The 16,603-nt window shown below is 56.8% G+C and overlaps 2 protein-coding genes across 9 annotated transcripts in view; one reads left to right on the forward strand and one right to left on the reverse strand.

Moving 5' to 3' along the window:
- RUBCN (rubicon autophagy regulator) overlaps positions 1 to 12,101 on the forward strand; it is a 32,411-nt gene extending 20,310 nt beyond the window's left edge. For 6 of the 8 annotated variants that reach the window (XM_056359208.1, XM_056359204.1, XM_056359205.1 and 3 more), the window contains 12 exons: positions 293 to 494; positions 857 to 958; positions 1,668 to 1,742; positions 4,458 to 4,518; positions 5,523 to 5,655; positions 5,980 to 6,125; positions 6,475 to 6,539; positions 7,088 to 7,326; positions 7,721 to 7,782; positions 7,977 to 8,130; positions 8,467 to 8,560; positions 9,460 to 12,101. In XM_056359208.1, coding sequence (XP_056215183.1) covers positions 293 to 494; positions 857 to 958; positions 1,668 to 1,742; positions 4,458 to 4,518; positions 5,523 to 5,655; positions 5,980 to 6,125; positions 6,475 to 6,539; positions 7,088 to 7,326; positions 7,721 to 7,782; positions 7,977 to 8,130; positions 8,467 to 8,560; positions 9,460 to 9,623 — 1,497 coding nt within the window. In that variant the 3' untranslated portion in view covers positions 9,624 to 12,101. The remainder of the gene's footprint in view (positions 1 to 292; positions 495 to 856; positions 959 to 1,667; positions 1,743 to 4,457; positions 4,519 to 5,522; positions 5,656 to 5,979; positions 6,126 to 6,474; positions 6,540 to 7,087; positions 7,327 to 7,720; positions 7,783 to 7,976; positions 8,131 to 8,466; positions 8,561 to 9,459) is intronic. The other 2 variants (XM_056359206.1, XM_056359207.1) reach the window with 1 other exon arrangement.
- A 439-nt stretch (positions 12,102 to 12,540) lies between these two features.
- Positions 12,541 to 16,603, reverse strand: LOC130158458 (deoxyribodipyrimidine photo-lyase-like). The gene is made up of 11 exons (XM_056359212.1): positions 16,565 to 16,603; positions 16,308 to 16,368; positions 15,861 to 16,143; positions 15,531 to 15,676; positions 15,199 to 15,381; positions 14,859 to 15,017; positions 14,324 to 14,522; positions 14,070 to 14,222; positions 13,670 to 13,791; positions 13,411 to 13,570; positions 12,541 to 13,214 (listed from the first exon to the last, which is right to left on the reverse strand). Exons 3-11 carry the CDS (start codon positions 16,090 to 16,092, stop codon positions 13,060 to 13,062), a joined length of 1,509 nt encoding a protein of 502 aa, XP_056215187.1. The 5' UTR covers positions 16,093 to 16,143; positions 16,308 to 16,368; positions 16,565 to 16,603; the 3' UTR covers positions 12,541 to 13,059.

Below are 16,603 nucleotides of genomic sequence, written 5' to 3' on the forward strand. Positions count from 1 at the left end.
ACATGTTAGAGCTCCTCAGGGACACGTGCTGACTCCCCAGAGTGGACGTGTTGCACGTCCTCTTTGTCGGTTGCCCCTTGTGTTTTGTGAGTATTCTGGTGCCCAAGGAAGCTTTAGTTTTTAGGTCCTCGTAGAAGAGTCAGGTTTTGTGGTATCAACAGGGCTTAAGGTATTTCTGCTGCCCTCCATGAGTAATAAGCTCTTTGCTGTCACAGGTGGGGAACAAGATTTTACCAAGTCCTTCCTAGTTTCTCTGTGTACAGCCTTGAATGCTTATGCTTTTGTCTTGCAGGAGAATGCGCACTTCAGCATCTCAGAATCCCTGATCGCTGCCATTGAGCTGATGAAATGCAACATGATGAGCCGGCAGCTGGAAGAGGAGGAGGAAGACAGCGACAAGGAGATCCAGGAGCTTAAACAAAAGATTCGCATTCGGCGTCAGCAGATCCGCACGAGACACCTGTTTCCTACCTGCCAGGAGATGGGCTCAGACAGTGGGTGATGTTTTGGGCTCACCAGCTAGTGGGTTTTCCGTCTGTTGCCTGTCCTTATAGCACCCTGCCTTCCTGCCCGTTCATGGGAAACAATCATACCGCTACCAAGGTGCTGCAGAGATTTGTGAAACTCTGCTGCTATTGGAGCCCATAATGGGTCTGATACTGTACGTGATAACACTTGTGTGCTGTTGGCACTGAGTTATGGAAGGTAATTTCATTTTGAACCCACAGTGTCTTCCATTCTTGATCTCCATCCCTCCCTGCCCTGGCCATACCTGTCTATCAACTTCTGCCTTAGCTCTCAGTGACCCTTCAGACCACTTTCATTGATGGCCTGGCTGTGTTGGTGTTTCTCCCAGGTCTCATGGCAACAGACAGCGGGTCCCAGTTCAGCTCCCACGGCTCCATGCGGCTCTCTGACTCCGGCTCCACGGAGGATGTGGAAGAGTACGAGATCCGAGGTAGGAGGGGATGACTGTGGTGGCTTCTTGCATAGAGACAGACTTCTCGGTGTGGTTGTGTTGAGGGCAGTCCCACTGAAGAAGAGCATGTCCCTCTGGCCTTCAGGATGGCTTTTCCCAAACATATGGCTGAATTCTGAGCATGAGCAGAGCAACCAGTTTCCCTCATGTGCTGGCATGACTTTCCTTCAAAATCCTTTGTAACCCTCTAGCATTCAGTGCCTCCGGCTGGTAGGTGGTTTCCATGTCATTGCCTGGCCCGCGTAGCGGCTGTCATAGCTAGAGGGAGGTGGGAGAGCTGCCATCCTGCTGTCCTCCTCCCCAGGCAGAAGGAGCCATAGCTCTGACCACTTACCTCTTGGGTGGCTAAGCTTGCTGCCCACGGGAGACCTGTCTGGGTCCCTGGGTGTCCCTTTCCTTCAGAGCCTTGTTCATCCTCCAAGCAGTACCTCCATCTCACTGACTTTAAAAAGAAGATGGAGCAGTCCCGTCTCCAGCTATAAACTTCTTGCCTCTTGACTGTTGATAGCAAAGTGCTCCTTTCAGTCCTGAGGGCTAGATTTTGGGCTCAGCTTTGAAGCCCACAGAGGGGCGCGTGAATTCAGTTCTGGACTTCTCTCATGCGAGTGCTGCTCTTGTATTATGCCCTTTCTCTTTGGCCTGGCCAAGGCACTGAAGTCAACTGTTTTGTCATCACCGTGTTATACAGATGGTAACGATGGATCTAACCTGATTCAAATGTCCAAGAACGGCCTCTCAGTGTCAATGGCTTCCTTGTTCTCAGGTAGTACCCCGCAGTGCTCCCCTGTGGCACGCGTGCGTGTGTGTGCAAGGTGTGTGTGTGTGTGCACGTGCACACTTCTCAGAAATCTGCCTGACGTGGGAACTGTGAACAGCATCATCCAGATGTCAGCAAGGAGAGCCGGGGCAGGATGGTACGGCAGGATGGAGCAGGGAGGAGGCAGAGGAGCTCTGCCGTGGGCTCCATCCCCTGGGGTGTTTTGCCATGCAGTATTTTGGATGTTTCAAACGTGCTTGCTGTGGTGAAGAACTGTCTTGCCTAGAGCAGGGCTTGGCAGGGCGATGGCACAGCTTTGTGGCTGTGTAGCTGCTGGAGGCTGAGCCTGGGCTGGATAAGCACAGTCCCCTACAGTGTGGGACCAGGTCTCCATCCCAGGTGCCTTGGGGAGCGTTACCCGGCTTGGCTTGGTGGAGCTGGCATGCCATAGCCCTGATTTGAACCACAGCCAACCCTTTCCGTGCTGCTCAGACTTGACTTGGAGAAGAATGCTTCCAGAAGGAAGTCCTGGAGGGAGAAGTAGTGAGAGCAGACAGGGCACAGGCAGTTTGTTCACGCTGGAGGCCCTGGGGACGGGGATCACGTGGAGCCAGGTCTTACTTAGCTTTTTTATTGTTTACAGTACTACTAGATAATCCTTCTGGTTTGCTGGCTGCATTTAAATAACCCTCACGTGCTCCCTGTTTGCTTTAGCAAGGGAACAGCCTACATGGCTGTGGCTGATCTCTCCTGTCAGGTGTTTGGTGCCAGCGTGTTGCTCCTGCCAAAACGCTGGTGCTCAGAGCTTCCCGGCCAGCGCGGCTGTGTCCTGTGTTTACGTCCCGGGGGGTTCATCCTGGCCTGAAGCTGGCATACAGGGACTGAGGTGATGTCCCTGGGTTTGGGGGCTGTTCACGAGCCTCCTGGGGACTATCCCAGCGGTGATAGCATTGGCAGCAGAGGCATTTTGGGCAGCTAACAAGGCTTTTGGGGAGTGCCTGCAGTTAAGGTTGGGAAGCAAGCAGTGGCAGGATCCCAGTGCTACCCTCTGCAGGAGCCTATGGTCAAATGTGGCTCCCTCTGCCATCCTGGAGACGATGCCACTGCCTGAGCATGCCAGCTCTACCTCCTTATAACACTTGGCCCACCTGTGCTGCTTGTGCCCCACTGTTCGCTCATGTTCACTGTAGTCTAGGACCATGCGGCACCTTCCTGCACAAAGCCAAAGGCACCAGAGCATGGCAGGTGTGTCTGGCCAGTGCCCTGTGTGGTCAGGAGGCTATGTTTGCCTGAATTCCCTGTTTTCTGCAGCTAGAAGTCCATTTGCATGATGTAGATATGTGGGTTTCTTAGCATAAGGCTGCTTTACTCTGCCTGTTTTACCAGTGGATGTCAAACAAGGAGGCTCAAGCATCCATCCTGAACTCCAAAGTGTGAGTTTGTAAATTGTCAGGCAGGATTGGGACTTGCTCCCCTTGCTGCCAGGACAGTCCTGTTCTTCCTAGGGGAGCTGATGGCTCACGGGGCAGCACTGTTTGCTCAGCCGGGCTGTGATTCCCTTGGCTTCAGCATGTAGTTGGTACCTGGCTGGGATCGGGTGGGCTCTGTGTGGGTCCATGCAGCTGACCTGCTTGGAGTGGAGGAGCAGGGATCCTGAGCTGTGCATCTTCTAGCCAGGCACTGGACCAGTGGGTCAGAGGGAGCTGCAAGCCTGTGTTTGGGGGTAGAGTGGTCACTGCAGACCCTGTTCCTAGAGCTCCCCAGAGGTACAAAACAGGAGACCTGTTGGGCTGAAGGTTGGCCTCTCTTGTGTCTTGACCTGTAGTACTTTCCCCTTGCACACCCTCCTTCCCTTTTCTGGGAGTCTGTCAGCAGTGAAGTAGGGTTTCTGCCTGCCTCGTACTGCTGGAAGAGTCTCCCATTCCAGGGTCCTTCCACCGCCGAGATGAATTATTGGCTTAACCTGCCAGAGTGAAAGATGAGTGATGGAGGTACCATGGATACTGTCCAGTACCTGAGGCTGGCACCAAGGAGGGATGTGGGGCAGCCCAGGGCTGTTGGGGAGATGATGGAGGGATGGAGGGAGCAGCACCCCAGTCTCCTGCACCTTGTCTTGGACCCGTCCCTTCGTGGGAGATGGGTCTATTGCCTCTGCAGAGGGCTGGCCCCTGTGGCTGCTGGCCTACTCTCTGCATGGATGCTGACATGTCTCTGGAGTGCTGGGCTTAGGCTGCCAGCCCCAGCTGTGCAGTCGCTGACAAGCTGTGGCATGGCCACCGTCTGGTTTTACAGGTTGCAGTCAAATAGAAGAGCTGTGCGTCCCGTCACTAATCCCTTGTAGCACCTGTACTGTGTGTAAAGAGCCACTAAACCTTCTTGCTAACCTTGCTGTCCTGCCCTCCTAGCTCCTGTGTGCATACTGTTTCAGGCCATGCCACTGCTAGGACTTGGTGTATGACCTGTACCAGGATCCACTTGTCTCCCCCAAACCCCAGGCTCACTGTTCTCACAGCATCCCGCCGTGTCCTTCCATTGTAACTCTGACAGGTAACTGATTAGGCTGCACCTCTCCTTGCTGCTCAGTGCCACTTGGTAGAAGCTGATGCTGTAGTTCACGTGCTTTTGAACAGTTTGATGAGTTTTATAGTAACGCTTTGGTTTGATATTAGTTTATCCACCTGCCCTGCCCCATCTGCTCCACCTTCTCTGTTTGTGATTCAGATGCAGACATCAAGAGGAATCCAGACTCCAGCAGGAAGTCCTTTCTCTCCTCAGAGTCCATGTACGTCTTCATCTCATGGAGAGACATCTTGGTACCAAGTTCCCCTTCCTGCCCAACTCTGCTCTTCCATGTGCATCAGCTCTGTTTTGCACTGGAGTGGACATCCTTCCCTCCCTCCCTCCCTCCCTTCACTTAGCAGTGGGGCACTGGGTCCTAGTCTCAAATTTGGGAAGCAGCACCTGGGATGATCAGGATAGTCACATGAGTTTGGTATGATATGGACTGGTGTCAGGAGAGACACCCATACTTCCCAGTAGGTAAGAGGCTGGGGAGAGAATCTGGACAACCTGGAGCACCTGGACTGGCTGCTCACTTGCTGCTGGCTCTGAGCCTCCGATGCTTCCCCACTGAGCTGGGATGGCCTGTGGGACTACATGGTGCTGCCACCTTCTCCTCAGCCCCAGTGCAGTGCTGTGACCCAGAGGTGGAAGCGCTGACACACGGCGATGCTCACAAACCCTCTGTGCAGTGCAGCAGCAGCTTCAGCGTGAAGTGCCCAGTCCTTTTCCAGCACTGGCCTGGGGTGGAGAGGTGGGGGCTGTGGGGAGGTGAGTCACAACGTGTTCTAAGCACAGCTGCTGTGTTAATGCGCTGAAAGCAAACCCCCTCGGGGATGCAGAGACCCCTCTGCTCACTGGGTGAGATAGAAAGCTGTGTCTGTGCTTAGCAGCCTCTTCTGTAGGGTTGTACTGGGGGAGCAGTTACTTCTGGCTTGTACAGACACTGGCTCTCACTTTGCAGCTTCTCCTGCAAACAGGCACAGGTTTTAAGTACGGGATTTTGCTTGCCTTTCTAAACAGTTGTGCCATTAGCCAGCTTTGCTTGGGGGCAGCTGCAAAGACAGAAATCAGTCATGTATATTAATTTTAAACCTGCGTAGCAGTGCAGAAATAAAGTACCAGAGTTGAAGAGAACATCTTCAGCTTGAGCTGGGGCCAGCATCAGGGGTTGTGAGGAGGGCACAGGTGTGAGAGCTGCTACTAACAACTCCTTGTTCTGTCTAGATCCCACTCTTTCCTCAATTCCAACTCAGCAGAGGCTGTGGCCATGGGCTTGCTGAAGCAGTTTGAGGGCATGCAGCTCCCGGCTGCCTCTGAATTGGAGTGGCTGGTCCCTGAGCACGACGCCCCACAGAAGGTAGGGGTGTGAGTCCTCAGTCAAGGATTGCACCCAAACCCCTGGCTTCAGCCACCTGCCAAAGGGCTTTGCTAGTCCCCGTGATCCTTTTGTGGAGCTGGAGGAGCGGTTTTGTCTGGGCTCTGGAGATGGGTGCCGCTGAGTGGGGCTCTGCCACCACAACCTCCTGCAGTGGAGTGCCCGTCCCTGGGGACGTCCCTTCTCCAGCCCCAATTCTGCTGGAGCAGCAGCTTCATGCCTGTTGCAGGTTTCTGGCAAGCCTGCTGGGTGCATTGCCTTTGCGGTACCACGCAGGGATCTGACCCTCTTGCCTGCCATTCCCAGCTCCTGCCCATCCCTGACTCTCTGCCCATCTCTCCCGACGATGGAGAACACGCTGACATTTACAAGCTGAGGATTCGAGTGCGTGGAAACCTGGAGTGGGCCCCACCACGACCACAGATTATCTTCAATGTTCACCCAGCCCCAACGTAAGGACTTGCATGGCCAAAGGCTCTCTGGGGACCTGCCCTTTCCAACCCTTTTCCACCAACACAAAGGATGATTATCCTCTCCTTCCCACTTGACTGCCAATGCTCCCCTGATTTGAGCCTTGTAAATTGAGAGTGTTCACCACTGGTAGCTGGTGCTATGAGATGGAGCCAGTCTGCAGTGAGTTCCTTTGGTGTGCACCAGGGCACACCAGGGCTTTTCCCCTTGGATTTGTTGTGCACACCTACGTGGCAAAGCATGTGGCCATCTCTGCCATCCAGACTGGTCCTGTAGTGCCAGGTGCTGTCAGGGCTGGACTCATGCGTGTTGCCTTCTGTCTCTGAGCAGGAGGAAGGTGGCCATGGCTAAGCAGAATTACCGGTGTGCAGGCTGTGGCATTCGAACTGATCCTGGTAAGTGCTGGGACCCTGAGCCCTGGTTGGAGAGGGAGGAAGAACCTGTGAACAAGTGGGAAGGTGCAGTGGGTGGGTGGTGGCGGAGCTCAGCACAGGGTCACAGGGGAGGTAGTACGCTGCCTTTGCCAGCTCTGCCTGCACATGCGTGTGCATCGCCCGCAGAGGAGCCTTCTCCAGGTTGTCACAGGGCTGGTAGAAGCAAAGAGCAGCCAGCCTATCCTTAGGAGGGCATTTCAGATGTTGACTCTTCTAAGGCAAAGTCATCTGTTGGGGTCTTAAAGCTCCCAGCAGGTTTTGCTGTGTGTACAGCTGCAGAGCTCTTTGACCAGCTGTCTTTCCTGAATGTGTAGGTAGATGTGGCTGCACGAGACTGGACTGTGGTCCCAAATGCTTTTGCAGTCAGCAGGGGTGCTTGCAGACCCCAGCAACTCTGGGGCTGGAGGAGGTACCAGCAAGGCAGACGGCCTTGATTTTTGGAAATGTTGAGGAATGTTGGGAGTCCGTGTCTTGGCTGACCTCTCTTGTCTGCGCTTGGGTTTGGCCAGATTACATCAAGCGACTGCGCTACTGTGAGTACCTGGGGAAGTATTTTTGCCAGTGCTGCCACGAGAACGCACAGACGGTCATCCCCAGCCGCATCCTGCGCAAGTGGGACTTCAGCAAGTACTACGTGAGCAACTTCTCTAAAGACCTGCTGAGCAAGATCTGGAGTGACCCGCTCTTCAATGTGCAGGATATCAATCCTGCCCTGTACCGGAAAGTGAAGTCTCTTAACCAAGTGTGGGTAAGACCCTTTCCATGCCGTCCTGAGTGTGGTTTCAGTGAGGTAGGTGGCTGCCAATTGTAAACCATATTCCAGGGAAGCCGGGGAGAAGCAGGTATTTCAGTTTTTGAGGCTTAAAACCTCAGCACTATGGGTTTCCATCCACCTCCTGTTCTTCAGCCAGTAACGCAGGAATTTCAAAAGGAATTTCTGCCTGGTGTCCAGCTGGGCTTTACTGTGTTTCCTGGAGCAGTGGTTGCGCCTGCTTTGCCCTGCATGGTGTAAACACTTCAGAAGCAGGGGAGCAGCAGCTGAGAAGCAGCAGTGGTTTCACCAGCGTAGGAAACTGGGCAGAGCTGCTTGCCCAAGGAACATGTTCTGTTTATTGATTCTTGTGTTCCCCCTTCCTCTCCAGCTGCTGCGAATCCAGCTTTTCCACATGAAGAACATGTTTAAGACGTGCCGGCTAGCTAAAGAGTGAGTCCTGGGCTGTGAGATGAAGCCATTTCATTGTCCTGGTTCTGTCCCATGACAATTTGGGATATGTGCAGCCTGTGCAATGAGCAACGGGGGGGGAGGGGAGTGGAGGAGGGGGGAAAGCAGAAGCAGTGGAGAGAAGGGAGTTCAATGGAGTCGCCTTCCTCTGAGCTCTGGTTTCTCTGTCCTTGCAGCCTCCTAGATGCTTTCGATGCAGTACCTGGCCACCTGACGGAGGATTTGCACCTCTACTCGCTGAGCGACCTCAGTGCCACAAAGAAAGGGGACTTGGTGCCTCGACTGACGGAGCTCCTGAAGGCAGGCAGCCTGCACGTTGAGAAGTGCATGGTAAGACCTCCCTCGCCTGCCTCCTGCATGGCTCCACACGCTTGGGGAGCAGGCTTTGCTGCAAAGATAACTGATGGGGAGGCCTTTGACATGCAGGGAAGCCATCATATTAACTGATTCAATGCTAGTTGTTCTTGCCTGCTCCACAGAGCTCCTACGTAGCATGTATGGCCATTCCCTCACCCCTGACACGTGTTGATTCTGTCTTGCTGTGCTCCGTGCTGGGGAAGGGCTGTTCTGCATGGTTAGAGCAGGGCTCTGTCCTGCTGCCCTGCCCTGCTTGCTGGGGAAATGAGGAGCGTTTAGCTGCTTGTTCCTCACCTTTTCTCCTTCCAGCTGTGCCAAGCCAAGGGCTTCATCTGCGAGTTCTGCCAGAATGAGGGCGACATCATCTTCCCCTTTGAGCTCAACAAGTGCAAGACATGTGAAGGTGAGATGCTGAGGAGAAACAGGTAGGGGACAGACCCTGGGGCCATGAAGGTCAGCTTCCAGTTTCAGTGGCATTTGTGCTAGCAAGAGTTACAGAGCCAGAGCCAGCCAGACCAGAGTGCCTCTGTGCATGGCCTGTCTCTGCATCATGTTATCACAGCAGCAGATCAGCATTTTAACAGTGTTTGGCCAGAGCTGCTGGCATGGTGGAGCATGTAGGTCCCTTCCTGACCATGCTGTGTGCTGTCTGCCCCAGCAGCTGCGGGCAGTCGGGTTGTGACCACAGCAAGTGGGTGTCTGGGAGCCCTGGCTTCCCTTCTGCTGTGGTTACAGGGCAGGCTGCAGCCTGCACGCATGTCCCCTGTCCCTGCTTGGATGGCTGGAGCTGACCTTGTAGAGCAGAGGGAGCCTGAAGGCTTTGTCCCTGTGCCCTTCCTGCCTGCCAGGACATCCCTGGGCCCCTTCAGGAGTCATCCTTGATAATGCCCCGTACTAATGGCCAAGCAGAGCTTGTCCCTGCAGCTTGAGACTAGCCTCTGAAGTAGCTTGAAAAGGTTCCTGACAACAGGCAAGCTTTGGCGTGGCAGGTGCAGTGCCAGAGAAAACTTGGGGCAGTGACTCCACTGTTTCCTTGGAGAATCAGGGAAGTTTGGGGAGGGACCTTGTGTGGAGCAGGAAACCTTGCACCTGTGTTCCCAAAGGCTTTGCAAGCCAGTGCAGGGACCGTGACTTGTTGCTGCTTCCAGAACAGTGCTGGACCCTCACTTCTGGTGCTTGTTCTGCCATGGCTGTGGTTTGAAATGTCCTCCTGGACAAGCCTGGAGCAGCCCTGCCCAGGTGCAGGGCATCAGGCAGTCTGTGTCAGCCTTTGGCAGCCCTCAGCAATGTTCTTCCCTGCAGAGTGCAAAGCCTGCTACCACAAATCCTGCTTCAAATCCACGCGCTGTCCCCGTTGTGAGCGGCTTCAAGCCCGGAGAGAGCTGCTGGCCAAGCAGAGCATGGAGTCTTACATCTCAGACTACGAAGATGAGCTGGAGCAGCCGGAGACGGTGGCAGCCACATGAGCAAGTTGCAGTGGAGGAGCAGATTGTGGGTTTATTTACATGCATGGCCTTTGTCACCAGAAACTGAGCCACATGGACTGGAGATGAGGAGGACTATCAGGAGGCCTGGAGCGCTGTCTTGAAGGGATCTGCTTTTTCCCCATGCGGTAGTGCTGGGCTGGGGAAGGGGTGTCTTCCATCGCCCAGGTCTGCTCCAGGTACTACTCACGCTCTCCAATGCCTTTGCTTGGGGAAAGGTGGCTGCTCCTGCCTGTCCTGCAGGCAAAACAGGAGCCTTTTCCAAGCATTTGTTCATGCTGGACCAGGCAGGGCTGTGCTGCCTGTCCCCATGCCCTGCTTCCTGGCAGGGTCCCCTGTGGGGTCAGTACTTTCTGCTCATCAGCTGTATACTAGGAAGCTCTGCCCACATCTGCTCCTTGGAGGGGGGAGTCAGCTCTCTGAGTCCTCCGATCCCCTGTCCTGCTGCTGAGGGTTGTGTGCGTGGAAGGTGGGTGGGGGTTTGGGGTTGGTTGTGCATTTAACAGCTCCTTTTCTCACATCTGCCTTGGGACACTGCCAGAGAGCAGTTGCTCTCACTCCAGGATCAAAGCAGAGGAGGTGGCAGTGGTGAAAATGCCAGATTTCTGCCTCACTTCTCCATGCTGTCTGTGCTGAGCTGCTTTCCCTGCCCTCCACCCGCAGCCTGTGCTGCAGAGGCGCGTTGCCCCTGCTGCAGCCGCACAAGGACTGGTGTTGCTGGGGTTTTGGTGGAGGCAGATCCCCACAGCTAGGGGATGCAGTAAGCGAGGCTTCCAACCCTCTTCCTCCTTACGCTGCCGGTCTGCCTTCCTGGGGGGCACATGTGCTCCTCTGAGGGTGACATGGGACCTCACTCTGGTGGCACCGCAACCTGACTTCTGTGCAGCTGCCTTCTGCCCAAGACCCGTTGGGATGCGGGTGAAGAGCCAGCCCTCTGGCCACATCCCCCGAGCCTCTGTCTGTTTGTTCTTTTAGGTTGGGTTTTTGTTTTTTAATCTGCTGGATTTGGTTTTATTTTTTTTACGCAGTTGTTTGTATTTTTAACTGTGTTCCCGCCCACCCCCAGGGAGGTGCTGCTTGAAATGCCTCTTTAAGGGATATGCGATCTGCTTGGGACTCACTGGTATAAAACCCCCAGGGCTGTCCTGCTCCTGGCTGCTCACCCCTGGATGGAGCTGGCATTTGCAGGGTGTCTGCTCGCCCAGTGGATCTCCCACTGGCCCTGGGAGAGGGGTCCCTGAGCCAGGCAAAGCCTCGCGGCAGGGTGGCCAGGCAGCCTGCTTGCAGTGGGGGTGCCTGGGCTAGAGGGGCTTGGCACTGGGGTGCTCCAAAGGGTTGGTCCCTTGCTGACGCAGAGCTGCCTGCCACAACCAACGGCTCTGCGGGTTGGACCCAGCGGTACCAGGTGAGCTCTGCGCTCTGCAGCTGGCAGTCAGCCAAGGAGGTGCCTCTGCATCGCAGGGGGATACTTTAGCCCATGGCACAGGTGAGTGTCCTGCACCACTTTAGCATGGGTGGGATGTGGGGTGGCAGTGGGGTGTTTGGACGGACAGTGTGGCTTGTGTACGTGCAAGAAGTGTGTCGAGGGTCTGGGCAGCAATACACTGGCAGAAGGCATCTAGGGGCACTGGCTCTTTCAGCACGTACCCTGGCTTGGGGCTGGGATGTGACCCCTCGTAGGCTGTCCCTGGTGGGGTGGCAGGACTGGGGAGGGGGCCAGAGGCTGGGACCAGGAGAGGTGGCCGTGGGGCCCGGCTGGGGAGGGTGGCTGCAAGCCTCGCTGCTGGGGGCCAGGCTGCTGGCTGGCAGCATCTCTCCCATGTTTGCAGCATCCTGACAAAGCCAGGTCTAGCCCAGGAAAGGGCGCTCGGCTCCCTACTTGCTCCCTTGGGTTTTTTTGCTGCCTCTTGTCCTGCTTCCGCTTATTTTCCCCAGGGGAGCGGCTGTTCTGCTCACTCGCTGTCTCTGCAAGCCCTGGGGCTGCCAGACACCGCAGACACTCTCGTGCCTGTCCCCAACCCCAAGCCAAGCCCTCCTGCTGCTGCCCTGAGTTGGCACCCCCCTTCCCTGGAGCCACCTCAGCATCACACCTCCATCCACCCTGTTTTGTTTGAAGCACTTTAATGTCATGGGACAGCAGCTTAGTGGCTGCCTGCATCCCTTTCTAGAAGCACTGAGTACGTTTAGAGAAGAGGGAAGGGTTATTTGTGGTTTCCACCCTCTGCCGTGGACTTTATCTGGCAGCAGCAAGACTTGCAAACCTGGTGGAGGTCTCCAGGGCAGGGTTGTGCCCAGCAGTGCCACTGCTGCCCAGCACTGACCACTACGAGTGACGCTGGAACTGGCCAAGGCGGTGAGCTCTTTGTAAGGGAGAGCGAGGGGCTGCCCCGGCTGTCAGCTGGGGACTATTGCACAGCATAGCAACAAAAATGCCGTCCCTAATAAACTAAGTTAATAAGGGGCCTGGTTGGCTTGTGGCATCATTTCAGGTGGGGTAATCGTGTGTATCCCCCACCTTGGGGTCAATGCTGCAGGGGCTCTTGGCCCTTGGGGCAGGGGGGAAGCAGGATGCACTAACTGATGGCAGTGGGCAGTGGGGGGACAGCTTGCGCAAGTGGTGATGCATCACCAGGTGTCACTGGGAGCGGGTTGTTGTCACCACCCCTTGACTAATCCCTCTGGTTTGGGGCCTCCCCCTGCAAACTGCCCATGGGACTCGGGCAGGAGGTACAAGCCACTGAGTAAGGGGCTCCCTGTAAAGTCTGTCTTTGCTGCTGGCAGGGGCCCAGGGGCATGGCCTTGGCTGCCCCGTCCCTGCTGGCATCCCTGTCCTACACAGCCCGGCTCTCCCCTTGCAGAAGCTCATGCGTCGCTCCATAAACACCACAGACACAGGAGATAAAACTGTAAACTTTAAAACAACTGTTGAAGGATGCATGTGTGAGCACAGCACAGCATGGAGCAAAGCAGGGCTTCCCTCCGGGCAGCATGGCATAGGGACCCAGCTTTTGGGGGGGCTTTTCCGCAGAAAACCCCTGCTGAGCCTAAATCTAAGTTGCACTTCACAGCAGCAACAGCAACTTGAGCTTACTCCCGAGCATGGTGGCTGTGGAGGAGGTTTCTGGCAGGCATGGGCACGCTGAGGATGGGCTCTCACAGCTGTTAAGGAAGCCGTGGCAGCAGGCAGGCCCTGCACAGTCCTGTGGGGCTCCAGCAGCTGCCCCAGTGCGGCAGCTCGAGTAGGGGGTGATGGCAGAGAAAAGACCTACAGAACCCTGGGACTTGCTGTTACAGCGAGCCTGGCAGCAGCACCTGGGGCAACGCCTGGCCAGCACGTAAAGTGCGAGCTGGCATCTTTGCAGGGGCATGTCTGCCTCTAGCACAGAGGGACATGAGCAATCTCAAGGCACACTGTCCATCACTGGGAGCATGTGTGGGGGGCGTAGCGACGCTCAAACTGGCCCACGTCGAACTTGCGCTTGCAGCCAGCGTAGTTCATGTAGCGAATCTTCCCGAAGATGGCCCGCTCTGCCCAGCCCTGGTCGTGTATGCCACAGATGGACCAGAGGCAGCCTGGTGGGCATGGGGACAGAGTGTCAGCTCTCCCTCTTGCTCAGAGGCATCCAGAGAGCAGGTGAGATGTGGGTGCAAAGCAGGATGGGCTGGAGCATGGGCTGGGTTGTCTGCAGAGAGCCCTCACCCCCCAGCACCATGGCCATGACCATCAGAGATCAGACACCCCACCCCCTGTGCCCATCCCGCAACTTGCCTACGTATCCATTGGGATCCCTCCCGTCCAGTTCATAGCGGTCATTGAGGTAGATGGCAAACTGAAGGGCCTCCTCGGGGGAGCGGGTCCACTCCAGGATCTTCTTGGCCCAGTACATCCGCAGGAAGCCATGCATCTTGCCCTCCCGGACCATCTGGAGCTGGGGGAAAGGGACAGCCGCAGGGGTCAGTCCATGCCAGCTCGCCTCTGCCCCTCGGGAAAAGGCTCAGTGTGTTGTGGGAGAGATGCCGGGCACTACCTGAGCAGCATTCCAGAGGGGATCATGTGTGGCCCCCTGCTCCAGCTCCTGCAGCTTGTAGAGGAAAGGCCTCTTGTCTTTGGCATGGAGCTTCAGGGTGGTTTGCGCCCAGTCGTAGGCACCTGCGAGCAAGATGATGATGAGCAATGCTGAGCAACCCACTTCTGCAGGGTCATGAAGAAGGGATGGAGAACTGGGCTGCTGAGGGCACCATACCCTGGAGGCACCAGCCTTGAAAAGGGCATGTGCCAGCTCCTGTCCTACCTCTAGAAGGTATAGAATGATGACACATTAGTGCCCCCACAGCCCCTCCCCTAGCAGAAAAGGGATTGCCAAGTTGGAGTGACCTGTTGGGTACCCGCCCAGCCCCCAGCATTGGCCACCCGACCTGAGATGCTACCTTGCACGCTGTCGTAGTTCTCATTGTAGTAGCAAAAGTTTTCAGCCAGCTCCCGCCGCACCACAGCCTCCTCCACAAATGCATCCACTGACTCCTTGTACTTGTCCCGATGCTTCTGCACCTCCAGGATCGCTCGTTGGGTGGAAACCTGGCCTGGGGACGTGGAGAGGGAGCAAGTTAGGCTGCAGGTCCAAGCCACCGAGTAAGTCAGGCTGCTTGGTCCTGCTGAAGAGTGGGAAGCCTGGGATGCTCACCAAAGTGGAACCATGGGGACAGGTTGCTGAGCGCTGCCTTGTTGGGGTCGTTCCGGTGGGAGCTGAAGGATTTCAGCCGCTCTGTGATGAAGGACTGCAGTACAGCCAGCCCTGCAGTTGTGCCAGGGGTTGCCCACTCTACCTCCTTCACGGTGCGGTCCACCTGCAAGCTGGAATAACAGGCCTCCCAAGCGATGGGCTGGGTGGCAACCAAGCAGCATGAGTATGTCTGCAGATGCTTTTCAGCCCAGGGCTGCTCTGAGTGGGGACATCTAGGGGACAAAAGGACCAGCAAGTCCCCAGCTCATACCAGCCTTCTTTTCCTAACCATCCTTGCATGGCAGGGATGTGAGAACTGAATGAACAAGGTGGGAACATCCCTTCCCTAGGTCATCCCCATCTCCACGGCACCTGTGCATGACCTTAGGCAGGTCACTGTCCCGATCCCCTGCCATCCCCTCCCAGGATCATGAAGCAGCTGTGAAGCTCTTTGGGACTGGCCATGAGTGAGTGTGGAGCTGTCTCTTGCTGGTACCTCTGCCGGGCAGGAGGGGGGATATGGGTGACGAATAACAGGGGGGAACTCAGTGAGGAACTCGGTGAGCTGAGCATGGATCTTGCCCCGGATGGTCCTGGCGCTGTACTCCTGCTTGGGGGAGGTGACCCAGCAGGGCACAATGTTGTGGGCATCAACCTGGCAAGCAAAGATGCGGAGGAGGGTGTGAGCAGGATAAGCAAATGGTACCAAATACATGAAACAATTACTCCCTGCTCAGGTCACTGCAGCACACCTCTGCAGGCACGAAATGCAGGAGACAAGTTTCTCCCACATCTTACTAGCCGGAGTTTTCCCTTTCCAGAGTGTGGGCACCCACCTGCGCAAACGGCACATCCTCCGGCAAACGCTCCCTGACGTCCTCCACCCACTGCCGGGAGAGGCGGAGGGGGCAGAAGTCTGTCACCAGCCCACCCACGCCGTGCTCCACCACAAACACGGGCAGCACGTCCTTGGCGTAGCCCAGCAGCAAGTGGAAGGGGATGTTCAGCTCTGCACACTCCTGCAGCAAGGGGCAAAGGGCTATGCAATGGTTCATGCCTCTGCAGACCCCATCCCACCACCATCTGCTGAAGGGATGGGATTCTGCCCCCCTCCTTCCCCAGGAGCCCTGTCCCACTCCCAGTGTGGACATCCCTGCAGTGGCTGTACCTCGGCCACCTCCTGCAGGCCCCTCAGCATGAAACCGTAGTGACGGATGGTGGCATCCAGGAATTTGGGCACCAGGCAGAAGCAGACGTGCAGAGGCAGCTCCTGTTTGAGGGCCAGGCGCTGGGCATAGAGGAAAGCCCAGTTATCTGCGGAGAAAGGACATGGAACAGTGTTCGGGGATGTTTGCTGAGGGGATGGAGACACGGTTTCCCAAGAGGAATCCCCTCCAGTCCCCGCGCTGAGGGGGGACCAGCTGCAAGGCCCCCTGTGGGAAGCAACCAAGGCTTTTGCCACCCATGGGAGCTCCACACAAACCCAGCTGGTTTGTACCTTGCAGCCGCTGGTCCCGGGACATCCAGTAAAGGATGCACCGAGCATTCTCCTTCAGGTCTGAGCCCTGCGAGACGAGGCGAACACGCTTCTTGTTGTACTTGAACTCTCTCACGGACGGGGCCGCCCTCCGCCTGGCCTCCTGCACGGCCTCCTCTTCCTCCTTCCTCCTCCGAGACACGCCTGGCAGCTCCGTGCCCTCGGCCTTTCGCTTCCTTTGCCCCCGCGGCATCCTTAGGCTTGCCCGGGCCAGCACCCGGAGCAGCGTGGTTGCCTGCGGCCACTGAGAGGGGAAACGGGACCAGGTCGTTCCCGGTGCCTTGCCCATCCCGGTTCCCGCTGCTCCCCCAGAGCCCGGGGGATGCCGGTGCCCTGGTCCCGCTCCCAGTGCCCTGCCCATTCCGGTACCCGGGGATGCCGGTCCCCCCCCCGGTCCCCCATCCCTACCTGGTGACCACGCGGCCCTCCGGGTGTTACACAAGCCGGGGGCGAGGCTAAAGGGCGTGGTCTTTGGAGAAGGGGCGTGGCGTCAGGACCTGGCACCGCCCACACACACAGCGGGGCCGATGCTGCGCCGACGTCGCCGGCGCGCCCCTGGGCGCGCCGGGGACATCGGCGCAGCACCGGCCCCCGGGAAGGGGGTGGCAGTGCCCGCCGGTGCCTCCCCTCCCTGCCCCCGGGAACAAGGAAGCGGCTCCGGTCACCTTCAGCCGTCACTCGGCAGCGTAGTTCCTTGCTGGCAC

The sequence above is a fragment of the Falco biarmicus genome, chromosome 13 (assembly GCF_023638135.1).
Source record: "Falco biarmicus isolate bFalBia1 chromosome 13, bFalBia1.pri, whole genome shotgun sequence".
Lineage (NCBI taxonomy): Eukaryota > Metazoa > Chordata > Aves > Falconiformes > Falconidae > Falco > Falco biarmicus.